The sequence below is a fragment of the Colletotrichum fioriniae genome (assembly GCF_027942845.1).
Source record: "Colletotrichum fioriniae strain IMI 355084 chromosome Unknown scaffold_8, whole genome shotgun sequence".
NCBI lineage: Eukaryota > Fungi > Ascomycota > Sordariomycetes > Glomerellales > Glomerellaceae > Colletotrichum > Colletotrichum fioriniae.
Genome location: NW_027076844.1, coordinates 421,922 through 443,759, shown reverse-complemented (window position 1 = coordinate 443,759; position 21,838 = coordinate 421,922). Strand labels below are relative to the sequence as shown.

The following is a 21,838-nucleotide window of genomic DNA, read 5'->3' as shown; positions in this document are numbered from 1 at the left end:
ACGGCCGTCAGAATAGAGGACGGAAAAAACCCCCCCACTCGCTCCCATGGAACGTCGCAATCGGCAGCGGCTCCAACAGCAACGCCCCCATCCAATGAAATGCCAACGCAAGAGTAGCGTCAGCCGCAAAGATCTATCCACCTGTATTTGGCCTCACTTTTACAACCCCCCAAAAATTGTCTAGTTTGACTCATCCCCCTCCTGCCAATCTCACAGATCCTGCCTGCAGTTCTACCGCCCACACGGCACAGTGGTAGGATTCCGACCCCCGGCCCGGCCGCTACCAATCCGTTTCGAGAAGGTCGGTGATAACCCGGTACGGAGAATAACGAGCTGGACCTCGGCGAGGGGCACTAAACGGTCTGGAGCCGCGCTGACGGATTTGATCTCCGTCCGAAAGCTTACGGGCGGGGCATAAGAGTCATTGGTTTCTCTATTTGGGCTCTGTGACTCACTTTTCATTTCAGAGAAGGTTCAGTGATAAGACTAGAGGCATCTGTAAATCACAACTCAAAGTGGTCTTGAATCAAATTTCGCAATGCAGCATCTCTCTATGACGTGCTTCTAAATGCGTGAATGATTATCCCTAGGGCTTAAATCAACCCCGGCCAATGGCAAAACTCCATCTCTTGCATCTTAATCCAAAAATATGCCGTCCCTAAACCTGCTTGCCATGCCGAAAATTGTATCAAATAGTTTCCATAAAGTCATTTCGTTTCGTGTCGTCAAAAAGGATCACCACTTGTCGGGGCCAAAGTGCCCTCCCTCAGGCACCGTGTTATACGAGCACGCTTGCCAGTCGCAGCCTTGCTTGTACACTTCCGTACCCCACCATTTGAAGCCCTTCATGTGCCCGGGGTAGACGAAGCCAAAGAACACCACGACGATGCCGAACGCCAGACTCGAGTCTAACGCTGCGCTCATTGTCATAGTGTACTTTGCCCACCATGCGCTCTTTCTCCTTTTGACCAGGTAGTTGAACACATAGCACACCACCGCCCACACCGAGAAGTTGAGTCCCGTCGCCGGTGGAATCCACGCCATGGACCCGAAGACGACCGGAAGGTTAATCTTTCGGAGAATGCTGTGCCTGTTCTTGCGTGCATAGAGCCACAGGGGAATCGGCGCGATGGCTCCAACCAGGAAGCACCACACAAGGCCGCGGTACGTTGCGTTCGGTCCGAAAAACTCGCCAGGTCCAACCACACCCCAAAGAATGGAGCCGTTGAAGTGAACCCGCGCGATCGGGCACGTGAAACCATTGACAGCCTCTGGCGTACATATGCCCTTGACATTGGCAAACATCCAGTTGAGAACGCCGATTTGGGTTAGGGACGACACAATTGTTGCCACCATTTGCACCGAAAACATGATACGGGGCGGAATCTTCATGTAGTGGCCAAGCTTGAGATCAGAGGCAAACTTGATGCCTTGAGCTGACGAAATGTAGCCATAGGTGACAAACACCATGTTTGCGATTGGGCGACCAGGGAACACGGCGCCGCAGATGAGTTGGCAGATCAAGTAGATGCTGCTGTGCTGATTGGTCACTGCCATGATGATGCCATTAGGGATGAAGAATATAGCGCAGATACCCAGTGACATGAGCAAACCGTACCACGGGAGGTGGATGGGGTAACTATACAGTCAGCCTATAATCATTTCAATTGGCAAGGGGTGTCTTACTATTCGACGACAAAAATGCCCACCGCCAGCATCGAGACAAACGTTGCTAGATACCAGGAAAGGGGAGCATCCTTGTACCGCTTCATCAGCCGGCAGTGAACATCTTCTCGGAACATCATGCCCTCGAGGTTGGAAGAAGATCTTGAGAGGCCTCCGTTGCTGCTGAACGATCGCTGAGGTCTGATGTGCTCAGAGCTGCCCGAAATAGGCTGGTAAACCGCCTGTCCTTCATTGCGAGCTTCCGCCATGGCCGTTTTCCACGTATTCCACATGTCCTTGCCATGCCAGCAAATCGTATGCGTCAGGAGCGCCGCCAAGGCAGCGAACTGAACACCATAGCTGAGCACATAGGTGATGGGAAGGAACACTCGGCTGTACTTGCTGTACGCATCTCTGTCGAAAAGAAACTCGGGAGTCAGGATCTTGCTCACATCGTAGACCTTGCCTTTGTTGTCGAATACCGCAGAAGACAAAATTGGCATATACGATGAATAGAAGACATTGGCGTAGTAGGCGATAGGCGCAATGAGCCACATGACGATGACGAGACCGCCAATGACGTTCATTGCAGCCCAGAACGGAACCAAAAGGGGGGATCCGATGTATGTGACCTGAGCCCAGTCAAAGGTCAAGGGGAACAACCCCAGACCCGAAACGGTTCCAAAGAGGTTGGCAACCACCACATTTTTCGGTGCAAACCACGTAATGACGTTGAAGTAGCTGAGGCAAGGCATCAAGAGGCCCGGAAGGAAGTAAAAGACGAACCCTCCGAACCAAACGAGGTAGAAAAACTTCCACCTCGAGATCCTCCAGCCGTCCGCAATCCTGTTCTCCTCCTTGTGGAGCGTCCCAAACATGGCCGCAGACATCAGCGTTCCGGGCCAAATCATGCCGCTGGGCCGAACCAGGAATCGACGCGTCAGGCCGGCAAAGGCGTAGCCGAGGATTTGAGTCGACAGAATCAGGAGGATTTGGTAGGTTATTGTGGCTTCCTGGTGATAAAACCTGGACTGCTCGACAATGACGTCGGTAGCAAAAGCGAACCCGAACGAGACGTTACTGCTCACGTAGACGCAAGTATGCTCCTTTTCGTTCCACCGCCCTTGCGCGAGCCATCTACGAAATCGGGTCACGGACCGCTTCGCCGGCGGCCGGTTCTCGGCATCAGTCTGGAGGACACCATCCAGAAACTCCTCCGCAGGATCGCTGTGATATTTGAGAAGGTAGTCCCACATGAGACCAAGTGGGTGGACGAGCAACAAGGCAATGACGGGCGTAATAGCAACACTGGGGTATCGTAGCGAGAAGAACAAGTTGGTAGAAGAACCAAGCACTGAAAACAAAAACGACAGCGTCCACATCCTCGGAGTGTTGATGGACAGGGTGATATTATCCGTTGGTGGCACCGAGGCGCGGACGACTTCATGTGGCGAGTTATCAGCTGGATCCTCGTCGGGTTCGCTGCCTGTGTAGTCGTCGTAGTCCACCTCATCCTCGGCCGCGTCTGACTTTGCATCCTCGAGCATGTTTGTCGTCACCGGAGCTTGGGTCACGCCAAAGCGCCCCTCCAGCCCGGTTGTAAGGGCGGCAGCATCCAACTCCTCAGAGAGACGAGAGGTCTCCCTTCTTGAGGCAGTGGAGAACCTCGAGGAAGCTGACCTGGTGGTGTCGGATACATATCGCATCGGATGTGCGTTTCCCGTCCTTGAATCACTCCCGGTAGGTGATACATTGCGGCTGGGATCTTGGGATACGGCGCCGTATGAAGGGGCGTCGTCGCGCGAAGAGCGCAAGAGAGAAGGTTTCGAAGGCATTGTGCCGTCGTCTAGATGCGGGACGGGAGACTGAGGGTTCGGTTCGATCGTATCGTCACCATGTTCGCCGGCGCTGGAAGCGTGGGAAAGGGTAGAGGGTCGGCTTCGCAAAGTGGAAGGGCGAGATCGAGGGTGGCGTGCCGTGTTATATGGGTCAGAGGCGGTTTGTACGGATGACGAGGTCGAAGGATTCGCAGCATCAGCTTCAGCAGCGGCAGAGCTGTCGTTCGTGGAACCGTCTACAGGTGCAAGAAGAGGCAAAGGTTCTAGAGCCAAGGCAACCGTATCGGCGTCGGGGTCGGGAGGGAAAGGTGCCTTGGGCTTGCTTTTGTGGCCGGATGCCCTTCTTTGGCTCATGGTTCCTCACCAGTCGAGTGCCAGTGGCAGTAGCCCGGACAGGCAAGAAGAAGGAACGAGTGACGGGTCAGAAACAGAGACGACAGGGAAGCGCGAGTAGTGTGAGTGGACTGTGGACCATGGACCTTGACCGTGGGCTCTGGATGGAGGGATGGAGGGGGGCACCGCGGCGGACTGGTCTGGAGGAGTGGGCGTGGGCGTGTGAATGGTAGCTTGGTGGGGGTGGCTATCGTTGGGGGTGTGGACGATAGAGAGAGAGAGAAAGACTGAGAAGTGTACGGATAGTCTGTTTGTGTGCTGATTCAATGTGTGATGTGGCCCAGCTGCGTTAACGGAACGGCACGGAACCTTGACAGGCCAAAGTTGGCACAACTCGGACGGTTGAACGGAAGCCTGGACGTTGACAGCAATGGGAGGTCCTGTTCCTGTGAACTGGCCTGCCCTGTCCTGCCTTGATGCTGCTCCCTCTCCCTTTCGTGAGCTGAGTCGTGGTACCGCGTTTTGTTTGGCAGTATTAGGCCGCTTGTCTTGGTTGGTCGACGAGGGAAAGCCGCTTGGTGGCCAAGAAGGGAACACTAGCGGATTTAGAGTGGAATCAGATCGGTGGGAACCCCAAGAAGTTGGAGCGGCAAGTTGCAACTACTGCATAGGTAGGGAACCACACCGGTGTCGAATTGTTGACCGGCGGCGGTTTCGCGGATGTCTAGGGATGACGGACGTTGTGTGAATGGGCTGAAAAGATGATGCGACGTAAGAGGTGCAGATGGGATTTCGCTGGCGCGGGTTGAAAGCGAGAGAAAAAACGAGTTACGGATTGGTGGACGAATGACAGTTGTCCGTGGGGGTTTAGCCTTGCCCAGAAAGGCCAGTGACCCGGGCGCAGCTCCAACCCATGGCCCAGTGCCTGCTTGGGAAGTTGGGAGGCCTGGAGCCTGGAGGTGAGGATGCCAGTGCTCGGATGCGATGCTTGTCAAGGACTCAAGGGGCCTGCCTACACTAGGATGAGGGATGAGGGATCAAGGGTGCCGCCTGTGCCCTGTATCCGATTCTTGTGCGTCTGTGTGTTTGCGGAGGGATTCCCGTCACTCTCCTCTCTGTTCGTGCCCTTCTGGGACCGTGCCGTACGAAATGGAGCAACATTCCCGACTCGACTCCGCAGTCGGCGGTGTTTTGACCGTGAATAAACTATGCTCCAAGGTGCTTTTAGAGGGGAAGGGAAGCATAGCAAGAAGAAGCTTGGTAGAGCAGGAAGCATGTAATCTCCTTCTCCACAGCCAAGTCTGCGGCCAGCCTACCTCATCTCATTCCAGGTTCATAGGTACTCCGTATGCCGCCCGCCGGCTGTCAATGTCATGTACAATATCAACAACAACCTTGCGGTGTGTTCAGCACAGCGGATTGTGAGAAATGATGGTCATTACAAATGCAAAGACGGTGAGTGGTTCCTCGAGAGCCGGGCTTGTGTGCAACTAGAGCAAGGCACAGCAGAAGTTCCTCTAGACCCTGGTCTCATTGGAAGAGCTGTAACGGTAAGGGTGTGCTGCTGCCGCCTTAGCGATGGCTAACATGGGCTTTCCAAGGGGGAAATGTCGATTTGCGGTGATCCCAGGCTGCCGCGACTTGCAGCTCGCCTCGCACTGCAGGCTGCAAGACGACGATCTAACGAGCAGCCTGGTCCAACGACACGGCATGCAGGCAGACTGGCAGCCCCAGAAGAGAGGTTCGGAGGCCGCAGAACGAGACGCAGGCGTGGCAGGTGAGCTGAATGGGGCCATGGGCAACACTTCTGTGAGGGTCAAGCCAAGACCCGATCAGAGTTGGGATTGTCAAAGCTATCGACGGCTCGGGCGGGAAGCGAAGCCCATGTCCTTGGTCCCTTGGTCTATCACTGATCAGTATCGGTACGGATACGCCTCTCCCATTAGTAGCTCGTGGGTCTCTGGCGGGAAGAATGGGGGGGCATCAGGCGGACATGGCGGGATGACACCACTCTAACGAGCCGATTCGCATCTGCCATGGCATGCCGCATGGCCTATCCAGAAGAGAGCATGGCTACAGAGCATTTGGGCTACAGAGCATTTGGGCCTATTGGCGTTTGGCTAATAAGCCGATGCAAAGTAGTCGTTCCGGGCAGCCCTGTCAAATGATGGAACCCCGAAAGGCCGTGCGCAACAAGGGGACTGCGGCGTCAGCAGCGGGTAATAAACCATAAGCAAAAGTTGGAGTTCACATAAGGTACTAATTACTGTGTACGAAGTAGTGACGGGTAATTATTGGACAAACGCGAGGAGGCTGAGCTTCCCGTCTGAGGCGACCTGGTGCTGGAAAAGGGCAAGATGAGGCGCCTCCCGTTTGAGCCCGAACAAAAAAGATGCAACGCTTCCCGAAGGATAAAAAAAGACAAAGGCAAAAGAGAAGTCCGGATGGTTACGGAGCTCGGAATGGCAAGATCAGATTAGATAAGGGTATGGTCCCTCGCTACGTACTGCCCTGTATTACCTAAGGTAAGGTAAGAAAAGATAAGGTGAGGTGAGGCGAGGTGAGGAAGGTGAGTGTTTGGCAGTTGCATTCTCGTGCCGTTCCGCGCCTTCCATTGGGTGGGCAGATCAAACACAATTAGCAAGAGCCGTGCCAAGGCCCCTCCATGCCTTACTTTTGCTGCTCAATCTGCTGCTCATGTTGCTTCAGTGCAAGGCACCGGCAGGCACGACATCAGATCGACCGAGCTGCAGTTGCCAGTTATGTTACCATGCCGAACCTGTCATGTCCTGTATGGTGGCCGTGCCTGCCTGCCTGCCCGGAGTGAAGCGCCGATATACGGAACCAAAAAGTTTCACTCGCCGACCTCGAAACTTCAGGCTTTCAAAGTCGGGTGTATTCGCAAAGTCTGGGTCAACATCCATCGCCTTTACTCTCTATACCATCTCGTCTATCAAAGAACCTATCACTAGACCAATTGACGACGGTTCAGTTGCCCAACGAATATCCTGCATTAGACGGTCATCCTTACATCCAGTCCACGTACACATGGAAATCCCCTTTCAACTGCATGGGAGTCCGAAGCCAACAATACCCAACGAACTTTGCGACCCGCCATTAATCCAAGGAACCGGACGCCAAAAACGCTGCGGGCTTGGCCGGTGGTCACACGTCCGCCGCCAAACCACGACATGTGCACAAAGAATGAGATCCGTCCCCACTGCGCATGACGATGCCACTTGCTGCACGCATGAACCCTATTTCGCAGCCCCCGAGTTATTTCTCTCCCTCGACTGTGAGATAGTCTGCCATCCTCAGCCTCTTTCATGTCGTGGCTCTTGTTGGCATTCAGAGTCACTGCCCTGTCCCCGTGCAAATCTGTTGTTTATTAACTTCCAAGGCAGAGAGTGTCACTCGAAATAAACACGCCCATCGCTTGCAAGTTGCGCATGCGCTTAGAGCGGGTATCCAATCTGTTGGCCAAATCTGCTATCGCAATGCCGATAAGTCAAACCATGAACCCTGTCCGCACTTCCTCTACGCAGTACGTTTGTTTCTTTGCTTTGATGTCGGACGGACCAACAGCAACCCTACCTTACCGGCTTACACACCGACCCGGCCCGGCGGTGACTGGTCGCTGGATTGAAACCACGTCCATCGTGGAACTTGCCCAACCACGCAGGTTAGCCTCCGTGGTACACCAAGACCAGAACCACGATCTCGATGAATGCAATCCGCTCTCCTTGCTCCAAGTCACATCCGCACCTTGACCGCTCACGTGGTCAACTCGACGTGCCAGGCTTTTGCATGTCGTTGGTTTGGGCTAATATATTCTACCGCGACTACCTATGCCACACATTTATCGCCACCCAGCCTCACTTCTCGCATCACGACGCCTCATCCTTTTCTCTCACCGCTCAGCACATGACGTCTGCGGCCATGGCCTGCACGACATTTCGCATCCTAGCATTGACTCGCATGGCAGCTTTGCAAGGATGCTTGCGTCCTTGTATGCTTCAACACGCATACTGTCATGACAGGATGCAATACCTTTTTTTTTTTGTATCCGTACACCCTGTCTCCCCGTGGATTGCGGTCGATCCGAGAGTTCGAGATCACAAGCTGGGCCCTCCGGGCTTCCATGTGGCTGGTTCACATCGTTGTCTTCCGAGTTTTGGATGGCTGGGCTCCTGCGGGGCCGTCCTCCACCGTTGACAACACCTCACGGTGGATCCGGAGCAAGTCCCGTCTTTTCGGCGGGGCGGTAAGATTTTCGTTTTGGTAATGCCCGTCTCTGGATTGGGCAAATACAAAACCCCCGAAATGCGAGTATTATTGTTGCAAGACGTCATTCAGCTGTAGGTAGGTCTATTCCGATATGACCAATGAGTGAGGTTGAAGAATGTGTGATTTCTGATTCGCTGTTCAACCCGACTTTGTCAGAAGCACTGGCTACCTACATTTAGCGAATTAGCTTTGATGTATCTTCCCTCGTAGGAAATGTAAACACTTTCTAGCAGACCTCACATCTTGAGTCCCACAAGACAGTGCTCAGACGAGTTGATTCGACGACTCGAATGTGTTGATGGCTCTTTGATAGCGTACGGTAGATCCCTCATCAGACGCCTTTGACCGCTGCAAGAAGGTCTTCACTCGGAGCTTTCCTACCCCAAGCAGAGAACCCTTTTCAAGAAACTACCAGTCATGGCCGTACTCTGAAACGTCATAAAATCATAGATGGCTATCAGAGCACGTAAAGAAATAAAAGGTTCTATAGGGATCTGGTTTACTCTAAATGGAACGACAATTTCACGAGAAAAGAAAACAAAACCTTGAGTTCCCTTCGCATTGAGGGTTGTCACTTCACAGGTCAAATAGATACGAACGGGGGAAAAGGTTTGGACAAGCAATTGCAGTCTCTTGTATTCATCTTTCTGTAACCGATTTATTCACCTCTTCTAGTCATTTGCTAGAGAGGCAGACCTCGGCACGTTAAAAGTCTTCTTGTAGTAGAAAGTACCTCAAAGCGAGCGGAAGCTAGAAGCCAAGCAAAGTAACCAAGTTGAGATTGCTCTGCTGACTCTATCGCACTCGTAAGCGAAGCGAAATAAGCAGAATCCCAGGCCAAAATTTCGATCCCTTTTGCGTTGTCGTTGGTGTTGAATGCCCATCTCCCGAGAATAATCGTCATCAACCAGCAATGACGAGAAAGAAAAAATAGTCCTATGCCTCAGCCCGCAGGTGTTGAACGTGCCAGCTAGGCGTCCTCACACGTGTTCACACCTACCCCTTAGGCCTCGGTCCGGATCTTCTTTCCCAACATTGTCAGTGCCGCGACGATGACCGGGATCACGCTGACCATCTCGCCCAATCCCGCATATGCGGGAGGAATCTTGAAGTTGACGGGCTCGAAGGCGCCTCCAGCAAGCAAGATCGCGAGCACGTTGTATACGGCCGACCAGACAAAGTTGAACACCATGCGGTGGAAGCTGGCGCGGCTGACCTCAAGCACGAAGGGGATACCCTCGAGACCTGCAAGGAGGACCACGTCAGCGGCTCCGCGGGTGACGTCGCTGGCTGAAGCTGCACTACCAAGTTGAACGCCCACATCAGCCTGAGTGACTGCCACAGCGTCGTTGGTTCCGTCGCCGATAAACATGACGATCTTGCCCTCTGACATTAACGAGGCAACATAATCACGCTTCTGCGACGGCGTGCGACGAGATGCCACATTGGGAATGCCAACTTGGGCGGCGACAGATTCAACGGCGTGGGTTTGATCGCCGGAGACCAGGTGAACGGCAATGTTTTGGCGGATGAGCTGAGCAATAACTTTCTTTGCTTCCGGACGAGAACGTGTGCGCAGTCCAAATATGGCGATAGGTGTAGAGTCACTGGTGACGACCAGGATCGTCATGTTCGACTCTTGGAAACGGATGACGGAGGGCAGAGCATTGGCTTCAGTCCACGAGGGGTTTCCAGCACAGACTTTGTGGCCATTGTAGCTTGCTTCAACACCTGCGCCAGGGAGAACTCGAGGGTCAGTAACCTTCACCTCGCGGGTTGCCCTCGAGGCAAGATATTTCGCCAGGGCCGTAGACACGGGGTGGTTATTGCCTGTCACGAGGGCTTTAGTGATGGCACGAGCCTCGTCATGGTCGGCAAGCAGGATCTCTTCCTCGAGAACGTCAAGATCGCCCTCAGTTATGGTCCCAGTCTTGTCGAATACGACATCGCTGACCTTTCGAGCCCTCTCGGTGCACTCGGCCGATTTGATGATGACACCTCCTCTAGCGGCGATTCCACCGGCTACAACCAGGACCATTGGCACTGCGAGGCCGAGCGCGCAAGGACAAGAGACAGCGAGGACAGCAATAGCGTAGGTGATGGCAGTGGAGATCGACTTTCCAGCCGGTTCACCATGAACTTTGACATCGATGACGGTCCAGACAATAATGACAATAATGGCAACGGCCGTGACGACAGGGACGAACCAGCCTGCAACACGGTCTGCAATGTCCTGGATCCTCGGTTTGGAATTTGCTGCTTCTTCGACTAGCTCGGCAATATCGGTAACGGTGTTTTTCCCAGGGAGACGAGTAAGCTGCGCAACCAGAGTGCCGGATCCGTTGACAGTGCCCGCGATCACAGTGTCGCGCGTTTTCTTGAAGACTGGGACGCTCTCGCCAGTCAGCATGGATTCATCCACCTCACTGGACCCAGTGACCACAAGACCGTCTGTAGGTACAACCGAGTGAGGAAGAACTTTGAACTTGTCGCCGTACTGGAGGAGGCGGGCGTCGATTTCAACATCTTTTCCATCTTCGATGACAACAGCGGTAGACGTTTGAAGCGAACGCAGGGACACGGCAGCAACAGCGCGAATACGTGCGTAAGCAGCCGTCAAGCGGCCAAGAAGTACAAGCGTAATCAGGAGGGTGCTCGTTTCGAAGAATTCGCGGGGATCGAGTGGCCGGTCAGCCATATGGAATCCAAATCCTACAACCGAGTAGACATAGGCAGCCGTGATGCTGATGACAACCAGCATGTCCATCTCAATAGCGCCGCTGTGCACGAGAGATGATATGGCTGGTTTGTAAAAGTCTGGCACCGCTATGAGCTGAACGAAAGTTGCCAACACAATCGATACAATCGAGCGCGTCTTGGGTTCAAGCTTCTCGCCCCAGGCGAGAACAACGACGGGAATGGTGAGAGTGGCGGCGGCGGCCGTCTTGATCAGTTGATCATACATCCTCTTTCTTCCACTCGCAATGGACGGGTCATCGCGAGGGGGGGCTAGTCCAGTCGAATGCGGTCCTATTTTGTTGAAAAGCGTTCGAGCTCCAATGATCGCTGGGTCATATGTGACTCTCGCAGTTCTTTTGTCAACCAAGCTCACTTCGCTTACACCAACGATCGCCAGGTCGGTCAACGCCTTAGCAGACAGGCCTGAGGCGAGAATGTCCAGCGTCTGATCATCGCTTGACATTCTAGTGCAATGGAAGCCTGTCGCCCGTTCGGTGTTGCGGATGATATCTTCGGCCTTTCCTGCAGCTCCGTCAAGGGTGAACTCGGCGTTGCCCATGACAAAGTTGACTCGTACACCAGACACTCCAGGTATCCCTTTGAGGGTTCGTTCAAGTTTGTTCCCGCATCCGGAACAGGTCATGCCGTCGACAACGAGGGCAACGTGCTCGGATCCAGCATCCTTCTCGATATCCTTGTCGACGTGGCCATCAATGGCAAGATTTCCTTTCTCGTACGCGGACCCAGGAGCTTCAACATCGTGGCCGCTGCAGCAGTCAGACTGATCATCGCGAACAGGCTTGATGGCCATGTCATGGTCGTGCGCGGCTTGCGATTTATTGCCACGTCGCTTAATTCCGTGATGGTGATGATGCTTGTGTTGGCCATGGGCATGCGCGGTCGTGTGCGCCTCGGCAGGCTCGCGTCGCTTCTTCCCAGCGGAAGACTTCACAGGAGCGGCTGCGGCTGTGAGAACGGGCTTTTGCTCGCTGCAGCAGGCGGTTGGGAGACCGCGATCGAGAATGCTGCGGCAGATGCAACGGGCCGACTCGAGATAGGCGCTGTACTGCTCGAAAGCCTTGGAGAGATGGGTGCTGCAAGCAGAGGCTGGATGGCGGCCATCCTTGTCATGTGAATGCTCGTGGGCACCTAGTTTCGTGAGTTATAAGTGCACTTTATCATGGCCATTGTCTTACAGCATACCATCGTGAGCAGCGTCGTCTTCGCATGATTTCTCGCACTCGACGGCGGCAGCAGCAATGATACACTTCTCTGTCGTACAGTGTTAGACAAAGTACATATGACATCACGGGGGAGTTCTCGTACCATCGCAGTGCTCTTCCTTGGAGGTGCAGCACTCGAGCTTGACAGAACGGCAGGTCGAATCATCCTCGGAATCGCAAAAGGTTTCGGCATCGCAATTCTCATCCAGGCAGTTCACTTCCAAGGCATCGTCGCATGCTCTGTCGCCGGCACAGCAGTCGTCAGGCATGAGATTATCGTCATGTTCATGCCCATGGTCACTACCGTTTGCAGGACCCGCGCATCCATGGTCCTTGGTAGGCTCGTCGGAGCAGCATCCCGCGCCCATGATGTTTAAATAAGGCTGCTTTTCAGATAAGTCTGTTAATGAGGTGGAGGGTCAGGTGAGGGTGGGTAAAGAGAATGTTGAAGATGTTTGGGAGAAGATTGATATGCTGCCTCTAAAATCGTCCTATTAGATGTCCAAAACGGGAGAGCTCCAACGCAGCTGGGGTTTTACCGGGGTTACATGCAAGAGGAAGGCGTGGTGACTTCGGCAGTGGGCATTCCCGGATCGAAACGACCCCATGTCGGAAGTTACCATCGCAAACATCATTCGTCCATTTCCTGCTTGGTTCCTTTCTGCCGACTTTTGCCGTTTCTGAGTGTTCCGAATATGCGATCATTACGTGATGAACGAGCCAAGCTCGTGACCACGTATTTTGAGATGACCATCAGTAATACCCACCTCAAGGCTCAAGCAGGGCAGCAGCACCATATGCTGCCAATTAGATTATTGGATTTTTATTGGAAGGAATCTGGCCGGACGTTTGATCTTTCGGCTGAAGACCGGACGAGTTATGATGGGCGGACGTTGAAGAAAATGTGGTGCTGATGCAAGATGAGACTTCAGATGACGCTTCATCGAAGCATTCAAGGATGGGGATAGGCATTAAGAAAGCCATATGCACAGAGCTCTAGTTTTCTAGTCTCAAGAAGACGACATGGAAATAGTTACTCTGAGCCTGAGTGTTTGCAACCCAAGCTTTTGATCGCATACAGGTTGTTTGATCGCCTCGGCTGGGGTTCCTCAAATGGGCACTTGAGATTTACGACGTGTCTCAACAATAAATGCGTATGATGGTGCATGTAAGTAGGTATACCACCTCTTGAACCACCACAGTGAATTCCAGAGTAGCTTCTCACGTAGCGTTTAGGGAGACAATTTGGACACCATCAGAAAACGTTTCATCATTCCAATAATTCCCCGAGCCCTGCCCGATCCTATGCTGCCGTACCGTAGTCGCCACTAGCATCATTAGATTTCCAAAACAAACAAGAACCGCCGCCACCCCGTCTAATCCATAATATTTACAACATGGTATCTTGTTCATTCCCGAATATAAACCGTTGGTATCATGCAGAAGAAAAAAATAGGTGGAAACCAAAAAAACATCGCTCCATCATCCCAAGATTCAAAACATCGCCGCGAAACCGGTCCTTCTAGGACCACCGGCATCTTTTTCCTTCCCAAAGGTGGTGACGCGCTCCAGAGGCGGTTGCTGCTCCTCCGCTCTAGTGGCGAGAGTGCTGCCTGGCGACCACGTCGTTGGGACCGTCTGGCCTCCTCCCGTGTCGTCGTCCGACTCCTCCCACGTCGACACAGTCGACGCCGAATCCACGCTCGTGCGCCTGTCCCGCGGCGCATGGACACATTGGTAGAAGCCCTCGCGGCCCTTGACGGGGCGGGGAAAATTAGTGATGGAATCGTGGCTGATGCTCCGCCCGTGGTAGTTGTTATTGTGCTGCTCTGCTGCATTGCCGCCGGGGAAAAGCCAGCTGGATACCCGGGAGAATGATTTCTTCTTGCGGAGGGGGGGCCTTAGGACGAGGGGTAGTGGAGGGGGCGGCGGCGGCCGGCTGCTTTCCTGCCGCGGCTCGGGGGTGGGGTGATGAAGGCAGCCGATGCGTCGGCGAAGGCCATGCCGCGGTGGGGGAAATGTGCACCGGCGGCCGGGGTGGTGCTGTGTGAGGGCGCTCGGCCCCGGGGTTGAGGCGCTCGGCGAAAGAGGGTGCAGATGGCGGGAGGGCGGGGACCGTGGGGATGAGTTCCAGGTCTAAAATTCTTTTTGTTAGTTGCAATGCACACGTGAGAAGAAAAAAAGAAGTTGCTAAATTTGGGGTTTGTTGGTTTTTTTCATCTGAGCTTACCGTGCGCTGTCAGTGCCATCGAATGGGCAGTCGAAGGCCGGCTGCTGGCGTAGATGCTCTGACGCTCCATGACTAGCTCGATTTCGCGCTGGAGCTTGTCGACCTCAAGCATGGCGCCGGCAATCCGCTCCTTCATCCTCTCTGCGCTCGCACTGGATGACATCTGAGACCGGGCCCTTGACTTTGGCGGAATTTTGGGCGGTGTATCGCTGGCCATGGTAGCAAGGGTGGATGGCGATGCTGACATTTTCCGGGGCAGATGGAACGACATGGGGGAATAGTTGGGCTCATGCGAGGGTCCGAATACATCGTCGTCGGAATTCGGCCGGACATGGACCTGAGCAGCAGGCCGCGGCGGCGTAATCATGTCAAAGTGCGGCAGAATCGGCGAGAGTTCCCTCTTGTGCACGTATATGCTGAGCTCCAGCGGTCTGAAAGAAGAAGGGCGAGGTCGCGGCATGGGACGCGGTGGCGGAGTGCGGCCGACGTGCTGGAGGTTCGAGTACTGGGGGAACTGAAAGGACTCTGAATGCAGATGGCGGAAGTTGCTGGGGGCCGATATTTGTAGTCGGCGCGATGAGGAGGACGAGAAGTCTGAGCGAGATCGCTTTCTCACAGAGAACCGCTCCCGGAGCGATGCGAAACTTCTCTTCACTCCTTTCGACTTCCCCTGCGGCTGAGGGCGAGGTCCGGCTGACTTTTGCATTGTCCCAGCAAAGGGCGGCGGCATGGGCACGGGCTGGTTGCGGGTTACGGTGGGTGGTGACAGTTTCTCAGAAATGTCAAAGGTGTCTAAGCGGAGTGTGCGTGTTAGCCCTTCCGGTAGTTGGATATTTTTGTGTGTATTCTACCAGGAACCCAAAGAGCACAACTCACTTTGACGCGGCTTCTCTTCTACAGATTCAGAAAATGGAGCGCAGCAGTTGGTGAGGGGCGAAAGCCATGTCGCATAGGCGTCTGCAAGTATGCCACTCAGACCCTTCATAATACCTGGTTAACAGATAGCTTCATGCCGGACATTTGCTGGAGACGGGGGGGGGGGGGTAAAAAAGACAAAAAAACGAGAGACGGCCAGCGATTTGACAGAACGAAAGAAGGGAAGATGCAAAGAGGGCGGCAAAGCACAAGAGTCAAGAGAGCGAGCGATCCGATTGAGTTATAATAGATGGGTACGGATGACCTTGAGGTAAGGTAAGGTAAGGTCAGTAAGTACCTTGGTCGTGGAAGGCGAACAGGTCTGAACAGGTAGTAGGCAATGTCAAAGGAAACCCACTTGGGGTGTGGCCGACTTGATCTCTTCTTGTCACGCAGTCGAGGCATTTTGAATCCCAATTCCCACTTTGGGCGAGAGATTTGAACAAGTGCTTTGGTTCATAGGTCCAGCTGAGAAGAAGATGGAGGGACATGGAGGGGCCATGGGCCTAGCAGTTGTCGGCGAGGTGTGCAGTCAAGATGCAGACGGACCGTTCTGATAGGACGGGGTTGCAGAACGGGCCAGACACGGCCGGCCAACCGGCGCTTAGGGAGCTGGGGTCTGGTCGGATTCGGATGGCTGGCGGCACACCATCATCCTGCACCAGATTACAGGGCTCCACCAGTCGTGTAAGATGAAGACGATGGCTCAGCGAGTCGATGTCTCACCTCTGCCTTGCTCTGGGTTACTGGACTTCCCAGCTTGACCAGCAGTTGCTTGCCACAAGTGCCCCTCCAGAGAGGGCTCCAGAGGGCTAACCAGAGAGGGGGGGAGGCAACGAGGGTCTCGTGCCAGTCATGAACTGTCATGCTGCAATACATCATACCTTACCCGTCACCGCCCCTTGTCATCTCTTGGAGCGCCGAGCCCACGAACACCTTTGTCGAAAATTATTGACAAACAGGGCAACGGGCTGAAGCCTGAGAGTGAAGGGTAATTCCACGCCGTGTGTGCGTGTTTCCAGTCGGGCAATTAATAAGGCTTCTGTGACCAATCACTGGGCGATGGCTGACTGTCTGTCCAAACGGAAACCAATAAACCTAGCCTAGTCACTCAGTGACATGTTCCAACCTGAGCGAACGGGAAGCAATGAGAAATCATTGTGGCATGCAAGGCACCGCGGGTGGCAGGGGGGGAGTAACGCGGGAAGCCTATGTGCGGATTTGGGGATGTGTTGTGCCGTCACAACTCCCATCGTCGCTCAGCATGTCTCCGGTTGTTACTGCAGGATGCCATCGCCGCTGGGTGGTTGTACGGGGAGGGCGAAGCCGATGGGCTGGCCGACGGATAGCAACTGTGGATATCCGTACTATGTAAGGTAAACAGAAAGGGTGTTGTGCTCTGTTTCTGTCCCGCTCCGCTTTGCATTTGCCCCTCCCGATTTTCTTTGGATCTAATAAAAGCCTCTCGGGCAATCAGCATCACTTGACGCCTGCTGCGATGATTCTGACTGTAGTGGTTGCAGAACCCAGCCGGATCGTGAGAAAAGAAGTCTCCGGCGTGTGATGACTCGAGTCTAGAAAAATAGTGTCGGGAAACCGTTGCTGGGAACTGTGGCGGAGTCCCTCGTCATCGTTTGGTCTGAAGAAAACTGGTGGACGAGAGACTTTGGCAGAGTTCCTCGTGTTACTCTAGCGTAAACAGAATGTCTCGGGCGAGCCGCCACAGTGGAAAGAGAAAAAGAGGAGATTCGGTAAGTGTCTCGCTGACCTAAGATGAATGACATAAGACAGGTAGAAAACTGAGATGCATCACGTGATAAGCCGGATGACCAGCGCGACCGTTTGAGCCTGCCTGTGAAGCAGAGGTGCATTTGAGTTTGGGTGTGGTCCGAGCGCCTCCCATCTGGGCTAACGAGCCTATCGATAACGGGTGTCGGAGAAAGAGGCTACCGAATTTCTATCAATGGACGGGGAATTGGGCCCAATGGGTGGAGGGGACGGACCTTAACCCCTGCACGGATTTTTGGACCAGAAGTGAACACCTGGCTTGCTTGCTGCTCACTTTTGTTCAAAGACCCAGCCCACGACCGCAGCTCTCACGGTCAAACTCCCGCTCATCCAACAAAACCTGATCCAGCAGTCAGGTTCTCCCAATTGTCGCCGGACTCCTCCAATCCCGCCGACAACCTTGGCAGAGAACATTCAGAGTTCTTCCTCGCGTCTTTCCAAAACACTGGTTGCCTTCGAGCACTAGCCCACATTCAAAGATGTCGATGCCAATGCCCGGCCCCATGGGCCCTATGCAGATGGGCCCCAACGGCCAGCCCATGCCTTCGCCTGAGCAGATCGCGGCCATGCGCAGACAAATAGAGGCCGATGCCCAAAAGGCCGGCATGAGTGTCCCGGATTTCCTCAACCACCTCCGACAGCAGGCTATGCAGCAGCAGCAGATGGCTATGCGGCAGCAGCAGCAACAACAGCAGCAGCAGCAGCAGGGCGGCGAAGGTGGAGAGGGCGGTCATGATCACGCTCACGATCACGATCATGACCACGAGGGTCATCAGCACCCTCACCCTCATCAGCATCAGCAGCAACAGCCGCAGCAGGGCCAGCCTCAGCCTATTAGGCCTGGTCCTCCCAACCCTGTTGCGCTTGCGCTGGCCAGCTTCCTGCGCGCCCAGGACCTGAAGCCCCGTACCTGTATTCTCAACGGCGAGCGCAAGGACATGTTCAAGGGTAAGTACTGAGTCATCGCAACTAGCAACATTCGAACCAATCCTGACATGTGTGTTATAGTCAAGCGTGCGCTCCGCGCTCTACAGTCCCCCGCCTACGAGAAGGCGCGCAAGAAGAACCCTGAGCTGCCCGAGATCACCGATCGCGCGTCTCTCGAGAACACCTTTAAGCTTCTTCCCATGTCGATGCTTGCTCTGCGCGTCACAAAGACCGACCCTCACGAAGGCCACGACCACGGCCCGAAGAAGACGAAGCGCATCAAGGGTCTCTGGACCGTCCGCATCGAGCCTCAGCAAGAGGCCAAGGAAGAGATGTACTACGCGTGGTTCTGGGAGGGCAGCCAGGTTAAGCGCAAGCTGTACTCGATCCTTGCCCTTGTGCTCATCTTCATCGTCGTCTGCTACCCCCTCTGGCCCCTCAAGCTTCGCCTCGGCGTGTACTACCTCAGTTGGGGATTCTTGGGCTTGCTCGGCCTCTTCTTCCTCATGGCCATCTTCCGTGTCATTCTCTTTTGCATCACCTACTTTGTCGCATCTCCCGGCCTTTGGTTGTTCCCCAATCTGTGGGAGGACGTCTCGTTCATGGACAGCTTCAAGCCCGTCTGGGCCTGGCACGACGTAAGTTTTACCGCCCCATGTGCTGAGGAGTTATTGGACAACAACTAACAAAGCAATAGACTGCTCCCAAGAAGGGCAAGAAGAAGAAGGCCTCATCCGGCGGCGCCTCAAGCGCTGGCGGTACCTTTGCCGCATCCACTGGCCAGCCCCTCCCGGCTTCCGCGACCACAACAGCGACGGAGACGCAGATTACATCGCAGCCCGCGCAACGCCCCGGCTACGTCGCGCCAGCTGTGGAGGAGCTCGGTGATGATGAGGAGTAGATGTATTTTTGAGGTGGACAGTTTCGCATCACACAGGCGTTGGGGATTTATCATTGACTGAAGGAAGGACTGTACGAGTAGAATACCCATCGTCCAAACTAGCTGAACGTGTGGGTTTGGGAAGGACAGAGACGATCTCGGTACATAGCATTTTGGTCACTTTGGCTCTCCTTAGTTAACTCAATGGACGACAAAAAGCTAAATCGGCTCTCGATAGTTGTAGTATGTGACAATTTGCGTCTAGTATTCACATCACGCTTTGAAGTCGGGAATGGCCGCGCAGCAGGAAATTACTCATTACTAGTATGCTTATATGCTTTTAATATCCTCAATGCCACGCGATCCTCTTACTGAACCGAACCCTCCGAGCGCTCGTAGTACCAAATAGCACCGGGCGTAGTCGCGCAGTTCGTCACGCGCCCGCCATTAGCATCAGCAGCGACGGGCACGGCGTCCCCGCGCTGGGGCTTGCCGTGGACGTGGAAGTAGTACCAGGCCTCGGTGAGCTGGGTGTACCCGTTGTCGAGCGAGCCCTTGCCGGCCTCGGTGGCGTTGTAGCGGGGTCCGTAGCAGCCCAGGTAGGGGACGGCGCCGTGGCCCTCCTTGAGGGCGGCCTGGAGGTCCGAGAGGGAGTAGGCGGTCGCGTTGGACGGGGTGATGGCCTTGGCGGCGAGCCACTTCCAGGTCGGGGTCTCTTTGTAGTAGTGGACGGCGGTCTCAAGGAAGTCGACGACCTCTTCGTGTTCTTGGTACTTGGGGCCGTAGCATTCCACGTCAAAGGTGCTGAAGCAGGTTGCGTGCTTGGAGAACTCGTGGGCCCAGAGGACCCAGTTGGGAGTGTACTGGGCGATCCAGAACCTAGGGTTACGGGGAGTTTTGTAAGATTGTGTTTCTTTATAGATAGGCAAGGGTGCTTTTCTCATCAACGGGGGTTCTTACTTCTTCATGTACTCGAGAAGATCAAATCTCTCAAAGGGCTTGACAAACTCATCCAGAGAGGCGCCGGTCCAGGCGGGGACCGGAGTGCCGTCTGCCTTTCCGGTGGTGGTGTTGGGGGAAGGGGCCGGGTCGTATTGACGGCTGAGGTCGCAGTACTGGGTGTACGAGCCGTTGCAGAAGTCGGGCCACAGACCGTGAATTCCCCACGCGTCGGCGGGCAGCTTCTGGCCCTCGGCTTCAAGACCAGTGTGAGTATTCCAGAATTGAGTCGCCAATACAAGTCCACCAAAAGTTTCGGTGCAGCAAGTGTCGACCTTGTCGGGGTTTGCTCCGCAAGAGCAAGACAGGATGGGTTCGACTGTGAGGCGTGAAGCGTTAGTTGAATCCCAAGGTCCTTAAGAGCTCACCGAGGTCTTACCGAGAGCGCAGGTGTGGTTGGCGGTGGTCAATCCCGGGTACAGGCCGGCAGCGGCCGTGCGCAACAGGCCAGCGACCGCAAGGAGTCCAATCGTTCGAGACATGTTTTTCGAGTTTGCAGATTACAATTCTCTCTCACAAAAGTTGGCGAAGACCGGGGACAGGAGGGACAACGACACGAACAATTTTTATGATCAACTTGCGCAGCTTCGCGACACTTTATATTCACAGTCTTCTCTCTACCTATCTTCCCAGCTGGGGCAGCATGGTGGGAAGAAAAAAAAAGGTTCCAATCTCCACACGGGAAGCGATGTTGGAAATGCCCTTGACTTGAAAAGGAAGCTGGCCAACAGTTAAAAGTGCTTGTCAGGTCTTGTCAGCCGTCGTTGCCGTCGGCGGACCAGGGCCCATTTGTGGGGGGTAGCACTCCCACCTGCTCGAGATACGGGACGTGAGAGGTCAATTGGAGCGCGGGGCGATAATCGGGAGAGTGGTTTGCAGTAGCGCCAATGCGATTTGACAAGGCGTGTGTTGACTGTCGCGGTGTGTCCTGTCTGTTTAGCAAGGGGAATGGTCCGCGATGGGAACTTTTTGGGAAGTGTGGCCGTTGACTACGGCGAGCTCCGAGGATAAGGGAATTGATAAAGCCCAACACGGGCATGCCTGCCTGCTCGCCTTCCTGCCAACCTTGAATTGCGAAGCCGAGTTCCTGGGACGTGACGGGATGCACTCGCACTTTCCGTTCAGGTTCCTGATGGACGGTCGACCTCGCTTAAGGTAGCCATGGCCATGGGGCCGGAGCAAGAGCGGAGGACTGCGAAGATCCTTGATGACAGCAACTGGCAGGAGATGATAAAATAACCTTCCTTGGGTAGGTAAGGTAGGTTCAGAGAAACCTTGAGATGGAAACACCCTTACCTTCCATTGCCTGAGTCTGGTCTACACGGTGAAGTGGCGGTGCACCTTGACACCAACTGTGGCGTAAGCTGGTCTTTCCAGGTCCTCAATTTTGGCAGGACCATGGCGCCGGGGAACACGTGAACAATGGGCCTGAGGAAGCTTCCGCACAGGCCACCTTCAGTCACGGGGAGCCACAGCAGGTGCTGTCGTTTCACACCTTCCCGCTTCATTCTCAAGGTTGAGTCTGTCTGGCAAGAACGTCCCAGGGAGCAAATTTTCAACTACACACTTCCTCTTCATCCTTTGGATGCCATTAAACGTACCATCTCATTGTCACACATCTTCTCCCATTGTCTGCATTGTATTCTACTCACTTTTCCGTCGCCATTGCCTGCGATTGTAAGACCACGACTCGATCACCTGTTCCTCGTCAGCTACCTCGTTCATTAAGCTCCGCATCTTATCTCATCATATCCGCCGACACCTGAACACCATTGTAAGTTGTCTTTATTCCTTAGGTTTCTGTACATGGAAATCTTTATTTCCCGCGTGTCTGCGTCTGAATACACCCCGATTGGCATCAGACAGGCACCACAGCTTGGCTCATGCTGTGATTCACTCACACGACCTCACTCTCATGCCGACGATTCACTCCCATGGACGACGACGTGGTTATAAAACAGTCTTCCTCTCATCGCCCGATCGCCCGATCGCTCATTTCTCCATTTTCTTTTAT

At 54.3% G+C, this 21,838-nt stretch overlaps 5 protein-coding genes across 5 annotated transcripts; 1 reads left to right on the top strand and 4 right to left on the bottom strand.

Moving 5' to 3' along the window:
- Positions 1-735: 735 nt before the first annotated feature.
- On the bottom strand, positions 736-3,212 carry N0V96_006933 (uncharacterized protein; the record flags this gene model as incomplete). Its single annotated transcript, XM_053192399.1, has 2 exons — positions 736-1,639; positions 1,687-3,212. The coding sequence occupies 2 exons, from the start codon at positions 3,210-3,212 to the stop codon at positions 736-738; spliced, it is 2,430 nt and encodes an 809-aa protein (XP_053050163.1).
- A 5,914-nt stretch (positions 3,213-9,126) lies between these two features.
- On the bottom strand, positions 9,127-12,453 carry N0V96_006932 (uncharacterized protein; the record flags this gene model as incomplete). The annotated part of the gene is made up of 3 exons (XM_053192398.2): positions 9,127-12,011; positions 12,066-12,134; positions 12,189-12,453. 3 exons carry the CDS (start codon positions 12,451-12,453, stop codon positions 9,127-9,129), a joined length of 3,219 nt encoding a protein of 1,072 aa, XP_053050162.1.
- Positions 12,454-13,579: 1,126 nt separating this feature from the next.
- Positions 13,580-15,300, bottom strand: N0V96_006931 (uncharacterized protein; the record flags this gene model as incomplete). The annotated part of the gene is made up of 4 exons (XM_065757867.1): positions 13,580-13,917; positions 13,994-14,221; positions 14,316-15,107; positions 15,294-15,300. 4 exons carry the CDS (start codon positions 15,298-15,300, stop codon positions 13,580-13,582), a joined length of 1,365 nt encoding a protein of 454 aa, XP_065613390.1.
- A 2,209-nt stretch (positions 15,301-17,509) lies between these two features.
- SEC62 (Translocation protein S62) lies at positions 17,510-18,846 on the top strand (the record flags this gene model as incomplete). Its single annotated transcript, XM_053192396.2, has 3 exons — positions 17,510-17,966; positions 18,027-18,583; positions 18,643-18,846. 3 exons carry the CDS (start codon positions 17,510-17,512, stop codon positions 18,844-18,846), a joined length of 1,218 nt encoding a protein of 405 aa, XP_053050160.2.
- A 347-nt stretch (positions 18,847-19,193) lies between these two features.
- On the bottom strand, positions 19,194-20,306 carry N0V96_006929 (uncharacterized protein; the record flags this gene model as incomplete). Its single annotated transcript, XM_053192395.1, has 3 exons — positions 19,194-19,704; positions 19,786-20,143; positions 20,204-20,306. 3 exons carry the CDS (start codon positions 20,304-20,306, stop codon positions 19,194-19,196), a joined length of 972 nt encoding a protein of 323 aa, XP_053050159.1.
- Positions 20,307-21,838: the final 1,532 nt, after the last annotated feature.